At 53.4% G+C, this 11,294-nt stretch overlaps 3 protein-coding genes across 3 annotated transcripts; 1 reads left to right on the top strand and 2 right to left on the bottom strand.

Annotated features, from left to right (window-relative positions):
* Window positions 1–816: 816 nt before the first annotated feature.
* Window positions 817–3,152, bottom strand: HD553DRAFT_315309 (6-phosphogluconate dehydrogenase). Its single transcript, XM_046180473.1, has 8 exons — window positions 2,941–3,152; window positions 2,718–2,811; window positions 2,532–2,589; window positions 2,378–2,428; window positions 1,861–2,239; window positions 1,471–1,720; window positions 1,320–1,384; window positions 817–1,226 (listed from the first exon to the last, which is right to left on the bottom strand). The coding sequence occupies exons 1-8, from the start codon at window positions 2,973–2,975 to the stop codon at window positions 1,163–1,165; spliced, it is 996 nt and encodes a 331-aa protein (XP_046035056.1). The 5' UTR covers window positions 2,976–3,152; the 3' UTR covers window positions 817–1,162.
* A 620-nt stretch (window positions 3,153–3,772) lies between these two features.
* Window positions 3,773–6,853, top strand: HD553DRAFT_315305 (hexose transport-related protein). Its single transcript, XM_046180472.1, has 11 exons — window positions 3,773–4,209; window positions 4,313–4,375; window positions 4,483–4,600; window positions 4,759–4,990; window positions 5,078–5,161; window positions 5,227–5,296; window positions 5,362–5,702; window positions 5,772–5,976; window positions 6,042–6,241; window positions 6,304–6,416; window positions 6,489–6,853. The coding sequence occupies exons 1-11, from the start codon at window positions 4,053–4,055 to the stop codon at window positions 6,718–6,720; spliced, it is 1,815 nt and encodes a 604-aa protein (XP_046035055.1). The 5' UTR covers window positions 3,773–4,052; the 3' UTR covers window positions 6,721–6,853.
* Window positions 6,854–8,353: 1,500 nt separating this feature from the next.
* On the bottom strand, window positions 8,354–10,436 carry HD553DRAFT_336398 (dihydrodipicolinate synthase). The gene is made up of 5 exons (XM_046182233.1): window positions 10,022–10,436; window positions 9,503–9,791; window positions 9,260–9,338; window positions 8,901–9,060; window positions 8,354–8,815 (listed from the first exon to the last, which is right to left on the bottom strand). Exons 1-5 carry the CDS (start codon window positions 10,227–10,229, stop codon window positions 8,526–8,528), a joined length of 1,026 nt encoding a protein of 341 aa, XP_046035054.1. The 5' UTR covers window positions 10,230–10,436; the 3' UTR covers window positions 8,354–8,525.
* Between the last annotated feature and the right edge of the window lie 858 nt (window positions 10,437–11,294).

Genomic DNA, 11,294 nt, shown 5'->3' with positions numbered 1-11,294 from the left:
CACGATATGTGCTACGAGACGATCCTCTTTGTTGAACACCAAAGGATAGTCACGGAAACGATCCACATAGTACATGCGTACGACCATTCGATCATTCACCCTAGCCCCTGATCCGTCCAAATCTTCGCTGACATGATGGTGTCCACGTTGCGTACGGTCAAGTACGTTGCGTACATGTACGGATGTGATACCCGATACCAGAAGTCTTGATCAACCTGGACCTCTATCGAAAGCTCCGTAACGAAGATCAACTGTCTTCATGTCTTTGGCGTATCCGGGTCCCGTCGTATCCTGTATCCGTATGAAGCTTCGTATACAAGTAGGCATGATCATATCTGTCGTTGCTCGGAGCATATCGAACTTTCGAGGTCGCGGGTCGTGATGGCCTTGCATCTGGATTCCGGCTCGCTGTCGTTCTCCGGAGCAGCGCTGAACGACTACCGTACTGTGGGTATACCCCCCACCGATCCTGGCCTTCAATCTGATATCGCTATGCGAAAGTGAATTTCAGGGTAAAAAAGGTCGTCCTCGCTCGATGGATCGACTCCGAAGGGACATTTGCTAGATAGCTTGCAATCCCAGTCCCGACAATCGGCGTAATGTACGTGCGATGCGTCGAACAGCATGTAGTGGGTTGTAGTAGTAGTGGTGATAGTATCAGAATCACAGGAGTCTGGCAATCGTCGTTCTATCTCGAGATGTTCGAGTCAAATAATGATCCTACCGGGCATGCCGAGACATCTGATCTCGTCTTCGAGGACTCTTCTCTTCGCAATCGCGGCTCGTCTCATGATGAATATGCATAGCTCGTTGTATAGCGGAAATGCCATCGACAACAGCCCCAGGTTGACCATGTGTCTTCGACCGGAACAACTCGGTCGGGTAAGCGTCCTTCGCTACAGAGGTGCTGAGGATACTGCTGTCGGTCTCTAGAGATCTAGAGATGCGCAATGCCCATCGCCTAGCTGACCGACATCCTATCACCCCTGACGATAACGAAAGTCAAGACGCCTTGATCCTCTCAACAACAGAAGTTCGTATACATATAATAATGGAGACCAGCTACAAGCCCTTTGGAACACCGGACAGACAAGTTCCCAAGCAAGATCATGATGCAGGACAGATAGAGCCGACCTGGACTTCATGTCATGTTCCGGCTCTTTCAGATCTTGGCCTCTTCGGGATGCAAGTTTTTCCAATCCAAAGCCTTGATGATGCTGTACAGACTGAGACGTTCCGGAAACACGCAAATGTTCAGCACCAGAACGTCACTACACTGGGTATGATGATCAGGATGAGGAAGTGATCGGAGGACCTACGCTGTCAACGAGGGCAAATCGAGGCCCAACCTTTTGCCCTCTCTGAGCGGTGTGCCGAGGATGACCTGCAGCGTCAGACGGATCAGAGGGTAAATTCGACAAGAACTCAGCTCCTCTCTGAGTAGCTACGACATGCAGTGATCATCCTCACCTCGACCTCCATCGGCCTCCCCGCCAAGTAATCGAACAACATCGAACTGGGCAACCCTCCCTTGACGGACGTACACTGATCGATGAGCTTGTCGATCGTACCCTCGGGGACGGTGAGCCCCTTGGCCTTGGCGACCTGGACGACCTCGCCCATGATCGATCGAGACAGTTCGAGGGCGTAAGGGGAGGCTTCGAGGAACCGGTTCGTCCTGAGCTGAGTGGCCGTGGTCACCGCGTTCCAACAGGCGTTCCTACCGGGCGAAACAGAAGAGATGGAGACCATATATATGATCGAAACGTCAATACCATCATGTTCGTACTACTGGCTCGCGGCACTGACTCAAATTGACGTCCAGCTGACCCGACACAACAGCTGCTGCTTTGGACTCACCAGATCACCTTGACCCACCGCTCGCTCTGGATATCATCGACCACGTTACACTCCCCGCCACCCGCTTTCAAAACCTCGACCAACCCGTCCAACCTCTCCCGTTCCACCTCATTCCCCTTCCCGAGCGTCTGCTTCCAATCCACCCCGATCGTCAGAGCCTCCCTGTTGAACTGTTCGACCTTGCCCTGATCCAAGACCTTGGCCCCCGTCCATACTACGGCCGAAATGACCGAATTCTCGGGAAAAGCTTCATGGAGGGGTTCTTCGGCCCCTACTCCGTTCTGGAGGAGGACGATCGAAGTATCATCGCTCATCACCGGGCGGATCGTCTCGGCGAGAGAAGGGCGGGCGTCGAGCAGGGCTTTGTTACTGCACAACACTGTGATGCGACGGTATATAGCGCGAGAGGAAACAGTAGGGACATAGAGTAGGGACATGTAAAAGCGTACGATATCGAAGCGCTGGTCAGCTTATAAGAGGATCGACGGTCCGTACCAGATAGCCGGGTACGACTGACCATAATCGAACTTGATTCCCGAATTCGCCGCTTCTTCACACGTCCTATACACTGTCGAAAAAAAGACGAAGACGACTCCCAGTCAGCCCGGATTGCTTCCTCCTCCACCAGAAGAGAGGGAGGTTCAGTAATAACGCTCTCATGCTATACTCACCTCCATCGAACTTTAAGCCCTGATGATCCCCAAACTTGCTAGATTTCAGGTCCAGACCCTGTTTCGGATCGCGAGCCCCCAAACCCGCTCATTCGGTCAGCTCTCTCACTTCCCGCCTCAACGCTCAACGAATTACGCGGCCCAGGAAGCCAAAAGAGAGACTCCGGGGAAGAGAGGGAGGCTGACCTTGGAATTCAAAACATCGTAGTTCGACCTAGCGACCACGTAGACTTTGCATCGTTTGGAGAGGACCAGGATGGCGGCGTAGACCGAGCCGATACTGTTCCCAGAATGACATGAATATGGGCGGATGGAATGAGCATCCAGACGTGCACAGGGTGGATTCAGCGAGGTCAGGTCGTCTTGTTTGCTAGAGCACGATCGTGGTGATCGGCGAGCGTAGACTTACGCCCCGGCACCGAAGAGCAATACGTTTGGGCCCATCGTATCCTGTCTGTGGGTCGTGATCGTTTGGCGATTAGGTTGTAAGAGGTAGCGGGTTCTGTAATCGCTATAAGATCTATGCCTGGATCGATGTAGTCTATCGAAGAGAGCAAGATGAGACGTTCTGACGGACGACGAGTATGGTGGATGATGAGGATGACGGCCCGGAGACTCGGTCCGCAAGTCTGTGCCATGCCGGACTTGTTATATACACATTACAGCGTGTCGAGCCGGGGAATTGTGTAGCGCATGGGATCTCGTCTCGGTCCACATGCTGATTCCCCGCTCCTGTTGCGTTCGACATGGGCAGACCGGCTCAGCTCGTGATCGATAGTTACTGTACAGATCGACGAGCCCTCAGACGGTCTATCTCCCAGATGTATACAGATATGCATCGCTTGTATTTGCAGGTCATCATAACAGTGGTTTGACACCCTCATCAAAGCTCCCGAACCGACCCAGCGTATGACCAGAGACGACATCGGTGATCGGCAATCACCGGCCCATCGTCTGTGGTGTCAAAGCCACTAGATCACCCTAATTACGTCAACCGAATCACCCAGGGTCGGCTGAATTTCTCTAAACTCCCCGAGGTCCGGACGACCACGCCCCCCGGTTGGCATTCAACGGTAGACGACGGTCCTGCGGAACCGCGTCAGCGCTAGCATCCATCGACACGTGGGCGGCAGTTTCGCTCTCGCCCAAGTTCTTTTTTTTCCCCTCTCCTCCCCCAAACAGCGGTCGAATTCCACGATCGCGAGAGTGAAGTGAGAAGTGAGATGTGGTGGCAGTAGTGACGTCGTCGAACGCCAAGTGGCGAGCTCTCACGGAACGGACACAAGTCGCAAGCGAAGCGAGGCGTGTCAGGACGACCCAGAACCGAGCGTAGTTGATATAGGACCAGTCTGTGATAAGACTAGGCCTCGCACGAGCGGCAAGATTGTACTGGGTTAACCTTGATTGACAAGTGTTACCATACCACTAAATCTTGACGGCTTCCCTTCATTTCCAGCCACCCTCTCAACCCCGGATCTCGACCCCAGACCCCACATTCCGCTTGGACTGCCTTCAAGGACCATGTCGATCTCGATGGACAATCACGACTACAGCCCAAAAGCCTTTCAATGCGCGGAAAACGTGCTCCCTCCTGAACACTTCGGGGTGAACCTCGACCCAGAGACGTCCCGGCTCGTCCAGGACGAAGGAGCTCTCACCGCAGCCTTCGGTCCGGCTAGTGAGTGATCGCCCGCCCTGATGAACGCAAAGTCTTTACGAAAATACATCGGCACTGACCATCGTAAGACGCACTACCTCTGACCACTCGCGCGTCTCAATAGCTTTACATGAGTTCGTCAAGAATCGAATCGTGTTCGCGTGCGCCTTTGCCGCTTGTATAGGAGGTAAGCTCACGAACGATGATCAAGGTCTTTATCCCGCAAATACGAGACAATGTTGACTTGTGTATGCGATCAATCTTCATTGCGCGTGGACATGCACTTGACTGCAGGCTTCTCGTTCGGCGCCAACCAAGGTCTCATATCCATCATCCTGGTCATGCCTCAGTTCTTACGGACGTTTCCCGAGACGGACAGCGCTGTGACAAGCGGGGCGAGTTTCAACAAAGGGTAAGAAGCCGGGGATAGACATCGAGGTTGTTGTTTGGGGGACACGGTCGGTCGGTCGCCCCTCGAGATTCTGCATGTATAGGGCTGATCAGTTCGAAATTGAACTTGAATCTTTCGCCCTTCTCGAACTTTCGCTTCCCTCTGGGACCCCTTTCTAGTCTCATCACGGCCATGCTCGAAATGGGCGCTTTCGTCGGGGCGCTCTTCGCCGGGATCGTAGCCGACAAGTATTCGAGAAAGACGTCCATCGGCGTTGGAGTACTCTGGTTCTTGGCGGGCGCCGCGCTCCAGACGACGTCCTTTTCGTACTCTCAGATGGTAGTAGGGCGTACCGTGGGTGGGATAGGGATCGGTTTCCTATCCTCGACGGCGCCGATGTACGTCTCCGAGGTGAGCCTTCGTGCCAAGAAACAGAGACTCGATATATTAGGGGACTCGTTCGTCTGATTCGATTGGTGATCTCGCGCTCGTTGCCAGATTTCGCCGCCCAACATCAGAGGTTCTCTCTTGGCTCTGGAAGGGTTTATGATCGTGCTCGGCGTGGTGGTCGCATACTATGTGGTACGTCGCAGACGAGACCTTTTTGACGGTAGACGACGAGACTGATCATTTTGGTCTGTATTTAGACTTATGCGACGCGTTATATCACTTCCGACTGGTGTTTCCGACTGCCATTTCTTTTACAAATTATTCCAGGTGAGCCAAGGTCGAAGGGTCGGAAACACGCCGTTTCCCGCTAACTCAGCGACATCGCGCCACAGCCATCATTCTCGGTATCGCCATCTACTTTCTACCCTATTCACCTCGAGAGCTCGCCGGAAAATCAAAGGACCAACGATGCCTTGACGTACTTGTGCGACTGCGAAATCTTCCTATCAGCGACCCCAGGATACAGGCCGAATGGATCACAATTCGAGCCGAAGCCGTGCACAATCGCGAAGCGTTCTTGGAGAGGCATCCCACGCTCGGTGGTCCTGGATGGATGATGGAGTTGAAGCGAGAGATTTATGGCTGGATCGACCTTTTCAAGCCGGGCGTCATCCGACGTACCCACGTCGGCATGGGCATAGCATTCTTCCAACAGTTCTGCGGAGTGAATGCGGTATGTACTCTTCATGGCAAAATCGTCTGGCTATCGATCGACACTCTCATCTAAACTGTGCTCTATCAGCTCATCTACTACAGCCCGACGTTGTTCGAACAGTTTGGTCTGAACTTCGAACTTCGTCTCGACATGGGTGGCGTTCTGAATCTCGTTCAGCTCGTCGCCGTCGGCATCACCTTTTTCGTCCTAGATAGATTCGGTCGACGTTTTTGGCTGTTACAAGGGTCCTGCGGCATGAGCATCTCGCACATCGTGATCGCCGTCCTCGTCGGTGAGCAATGGAAACAGCACCTCAAGGACTAGACTCATTACTTACACGCCGCTTGTGGAATGTAGCGAAATTCTCATCCAACTGGGCGGGCAACAAGGCTCAGGCTTGGGTTTGTGTCGCCTTCATGTTCGTGTTCATGCTCTCGTATGGAGTCTCGTGGAGTCCTATCGCCTGGTCCCTGCCTTCAGAAGTTCATACCTCTTCATACCGAGGCAAAGGAGTGGCCTTGGCAACCGCTGTCGTATGGATCTCCAACTTTGCCATCGTAAGCTAGAGCAGAGATTCTCGAGCGAGTACTATCGAGCACTGATGCTCAAGGGCTTGCAGGGTCTGGCGACGCCTCCGCTCATCAGTAATACTGGTTATGGAACCTTTGTCTTCTTTGCCGCTTTTTCGGTACTTTCTGGCGTGTGGACGTACTTTTGTGTCCCAGAGACCAAGTAAGTACTAAGCACTGACATTCAGAGAGCCATGAATCACGCGCAATCGCCCTGACGTCTCCATGTTTTCAGGGGTGTGGCATTGGAGCAAATGGACGTGCTCTTCAAGAGTCATACGGCCGCTCATGACCAGTTCATCCGCAACGAAATCCTATCATCGATGCTTGCAGACGACACGTCTCCGAGACGAGACCTTGCGCCTGCGCCTGTCAAGGACAAGAAGACTGGTTCTGCTGCTACTGGCACCCAAGAATGGATCGAGCAGTCAGATTTCGCGGAAAGTAGTACTAGCAGACGAGTGTAATCGAAGAGCGTGGTCCAACCGCGAATCAGATATCCAGCCTGTATCCGCGATCGTACTCGGATCGATGGCTACTATCCATTGTAGTATCAAATGTCGTGGCGAACCCGAGCACGATGGTAGTCGTCGTGTACCAGTCTCTGAATTCCGCTAATGATCGCAAGCTCGCCTTCTCAAGCTCAAACTGAACAAATTTCTGAACTTACTCATGTTACCCAAGACTCTACCAGTCCTTCCGCTACACTCCGTCATTCAACCTCGATCAGGGAAATGAATGCCAAACACCCATGAGGTCGGTCCGCAAAGGGCTGGATTGAGGGCATCGATGACTTTGAGGAACTCTCAATCGACGTCTATCTTGACTCTGATAGCAAGCTCGCCGAATTGACGAGTCTTGGTCAGAGGCTGATGACCTTTTCATTGACGATTGTCGGATTAGCTTCTTCCCCTTGCGCTGTTGATGTGGGATCCACTGTACGTATCAGCTCTGATACTATATATGAAAAAGACCACTGGATTGAACAGTTTGAATAACGGTCTCGCATTGGATAGCAGGAACCGACCTGTCTGACGAATACAACAGATGAATGTCTTGTTTGAGGTTGGACATGGCGCATGGAAATTGTGCGCTAACGCGATCAGGCACATAGCGTGACTGAAACCGTCCTTGAAGGCTTTTCAGAAGATACGTATTTGTCTTACAGTAGCGTCGGTCTATAATTTATAGTAACAGCAACAAGAATACTGCTGTAAGTATGATCGGCCTTCGGCACTTGAACTCCGAAATTCCAAATCACATTAATCATATGTCTGTCAACGCTGTCTGCTCAAAAAGACGACCCTGATCCTAGGCATTTGGCAAGCAGAGTATGATCGTGCAGACTAGTTCCATCGATGTGCGAGACAAGATGATGCAAATCGACATACACTCGCTCATGATCTATTAATGCGATGCCCCGGCCGCAGCTACTTTGGATCTGGAGTGTGTCTCTTATCACCGGTTCATGGTCGAACTCCACATGTAGCCTGCGCAAACGAATGAGACATGCGCTCCGGGACATCGGCCTGAAATCAATTTCCATGAAGAGACAGCACCTAGTACTCTGATACTAGGTATCGCTTGGCGATCTGGCCTCCCAGGACTTTCAGATCATGTCCCTACAGACGACGTGGCTGACGCAGCCCAGAGCGCCCTACTAATCACAAGCCGAGATCGGCTCGATGGTGGCACATGATCATGGGTATCAGTCGTCAAGATGTATCCTTCACGCCTCTTGTCTTCCTTGAACGATCCTATCATCGAACTTCGTCGCTCTGACTTGCGGCGTTACGGCGAGATAGACCATTGAACGTGAATCGGCGAAATGAGACTTCGAAGTGATCATAGACGGGCAACGATTCCACTCCCCTCATCCCAAATGTTGTCATGAGAATGTCACATAAGGCTTTCCAAGAGATTCCCGATCCATGGTGGAGGTCCAAACAGGCCTGAGTCGGGAAATGAACCAACGAGCTAGTCGAGAGAGCTCACAGCGCTTGTCGAGAGAAGAACGGGCAGGATCATTGTACGTGCTCACGGGCTCTGGGCGAATCGAGGTTCACCCTTCAACAACGCTGCGTAGACCATGAGAGGGCGCGATGGTGATGTCAAGGCGGGATCAAGCCTTGACTCTCGGATATCTTTACTGCTCGGTATACAAATGAAATGCCTCTGTCCCATTCTGATCTGATCTGTACGAAAGTCCTCCTCCTCGCACGCCGCCGTGGGGAAGCCAGCCGCCTCTCGCTCAACCTCGCAATCTCCTCTCCTACAACGTCTGCTCAAACTCCCAAGCGCCCTTCAACTCGTCGACGAGCTTCTGGGTAGCCTCGGTCGACCTAGGTAGAGGTTTTCTAGGAACCCCACCCAAGCCCTTTTCGACGTAGTGATCCAGGGCCAACTTGGTCCCCGAGATCCCGGCCTTGACGATGAGCCAGTCGGCAGCGGCGACCCTGTTGTGCAGGTCGAGAGCTTCTGCGCGTTTGGCTGGGTCACCAGTCCGGATGGCTTCGAGACCGGTCTCGTAAAGCTTGACCATGGTCTTGGGGATCAAGTTGCCTACAGCGTCGGAGCCCGTACATCAAAGCGACTATCAGCTGCCCTCCTCGTTGATGACATTTTCCAAAAAAAAGCGAGCACGTACCGGTGCCGGTGATGCTTCCCGTCATCCCGACGTTCATGCCGGGCCACATGATATCGCTGAAACCGGGCAAGACCTGGAACCTGTCGTGTTTGGCGAGGTAGGCTTTGGATTGGGTATGGGCGGCGAGTCGGGATCCTTTGCCGACGTTTCCGCAGGTGAGCTGCGAGCGATAGCGAGCGTGAGGTTTCGAGATTTCGAAATTTCGAGGTTGGGTCCGCGTCGAGAGATTCGGTGTGAAGGTCAGGCGGGGATGCATGACAGAAGATGAAAGAGTGGTGTGAAGATAGGCGGCAGAAGACGAATAGTCAGTCCGATGAGCGTTCGAAATCATCGTCTAGCGGGCGCCCCCGGGGACTGACCTTGGCTCCGAAACAGTTAGGATGCTCGGACAACTCGATCAAGAGGTCCGAATCGAGATCGATACCCGAGGCTGCGCCGCTGCGATATTACCCAACAACATGCAGGATCGATTTTAAGAGCACGAGGTGAAGGTTCTTGTCAGTCTTTCTTCTTCTTCTTCTTCTTCTTCTTCTTCTTCTTCTTCTTCTTCTTCACTCGTAAAAACGCATCCAGTCATTCTCGCGATTCACTCCCGGACTCACGGGAAATTATAAATCATGACCGGCAACTCGCTCCCCTCGAGCACCTCCCAAAAGAAATCCCTCACCGCCCCCTTGTTCCCACCCATGGCGAACGCGAAATACCCCGGACAGATCACGATCGAATAGTCGGCCCCGGCTTCTTTAGCCTCTTTAGCCAGTTTGATGGTATGTTTGGCGGATCCGCCGCCGGTACCGACCAAGAGGGGGACGTCGGGGTGGTTGGAGGAGTCTAAAGCTTCGCGGGAGGCTCGGATGATGGAAGCTCTTTCCGAGTCGAGTAGATGGGAGGCTGTGTCGCGTGATTAATATTGTTATGGTGATCAGCGGGACGGATCAGAAGTGGAAGGAAGCAAGTGGATTAGCGATCAGATTCCCATGAGAATAGAATGTTCTCTCCCTCCCGATCGTGTCTCATCTAGAAAAGCCACTTTTGATCCGGAACATGACCCCGAGCACCTTCTTTCGGATCCGAAAGACAAGAAGCAAGGAATCATCCCAAAGACGGGGGCGCTCACTCACCCTCTCCGTTGGTCCCCAGGAGCACGATCCCCATCCCAGCATCGGCGAGCCTGACCACCTGTTTCTTGACGGCCTCGAGGTCGATCTCTTCGTCCTCGGTCATGGCGGTGATCAGCGGGGTGTACACGCCATCGTTGAAAGGGCGGGTAGGGGCGGAGTGGCCGTTGGTGCCGTTGGTCTGGGTGGTGGTGGTGGTGGTGGAAGGCATGGTAACGAGCTGGATCACAGTGATATATTCGGGTGTGTGGTGGGGAGGGTGATGTATGGGTGTGATATGATAGTTACACAAAGAACGCTGAAGGGAAGACGAGTCCTACCATTATTACCTGGACAGACGAACTCAGCCCCCGCCTGCTATACATATACCGCCTCTCCCGCTCGCTATCTACGAGAATGCGCTACGCAGGTCTTACTATTCGGCCGGTCATCGGTGTTCTGTCTCTCTTTCTCGACCAGCTAGCTACCTTGCCACGAAGGCTGGGAAGCAAGAAGCACGAGAAGCTGGGGAAACCAACCGACAGAGGGCTCGGCAATCGATGGAAAGGGACGGCGTTCCCGGACCGGTCTGGCCGAGCGCGGCCGAAAGCGGCGAGGCGGGGGCTTTACGTAGACATTACGTAAGACATTACGTATCATCGAGCTTCGAGGGCTTCTCTCCTTTGATTGAACGCATCTTGACGGCTAAGAGATCACAAGACGTGGGGTGATGGGTGGTGGTAACACTCGAACATTCTCATCGAGACACTGCTCGCAGCTCGCAGAAGATTCGGATGGCTTCCTTCTCTACACTCGGCCCTGTCACATCACCCGCAGCACCGAAATCGAGAACCCCGGTCGGACCATCACATCACATCGCGCATCACGCAAAGAAGAGCACGGGAAAGGACCTGCTCGACTTACGATCCCCCACATTCGTAACCTATCCGTCTATCCGTCTTCAACCACCAAGAACCTGCCCAGCCCAGTAGTAATCGCTACCCAGGAACACCTCGAGAGAAGAGACCTGCCCCCCCCCCCGGGAACTCGGTTTCGTTCTGCCCCGTGAATACCGTATACCGTAACGTACCGCACCAACCCGGATCGTACCAGTAGTATCACAGTCGTACCAGTATCGGCCCGCCGCCATGACCAACCCGAACAATCCCAATCCATCCTCGGAACCCGCAACCACAGCGACAGCACCACCACCACCACCACCACCACCCCCAGCCACAGCCGTAGCAGCAGCGACAGCGACAGCACCACCAGCCCCCGGCCCCGCTCGTCGTTCCTA

This window comes from Filobasidium floriforme (genome assembly GCF_021052385.1).
Source record: "Filobasidium floriforme strain CBS 6241 chromosome Unknown HD553scaffold_17, whole genome shotgun sequence".
NCBI classification, from domain to species: Eukaryota; Fungi; Basidiomycota; class Tremellomycetes; order Filobasidiales; family Filobasidiaceae; genus Filobasidium; species Filobasidium floriforme.
Note: the sequence above shows the minus strand (reverse complement) of the source record. Positions and strands in the feature narration are given on the sequence as shown.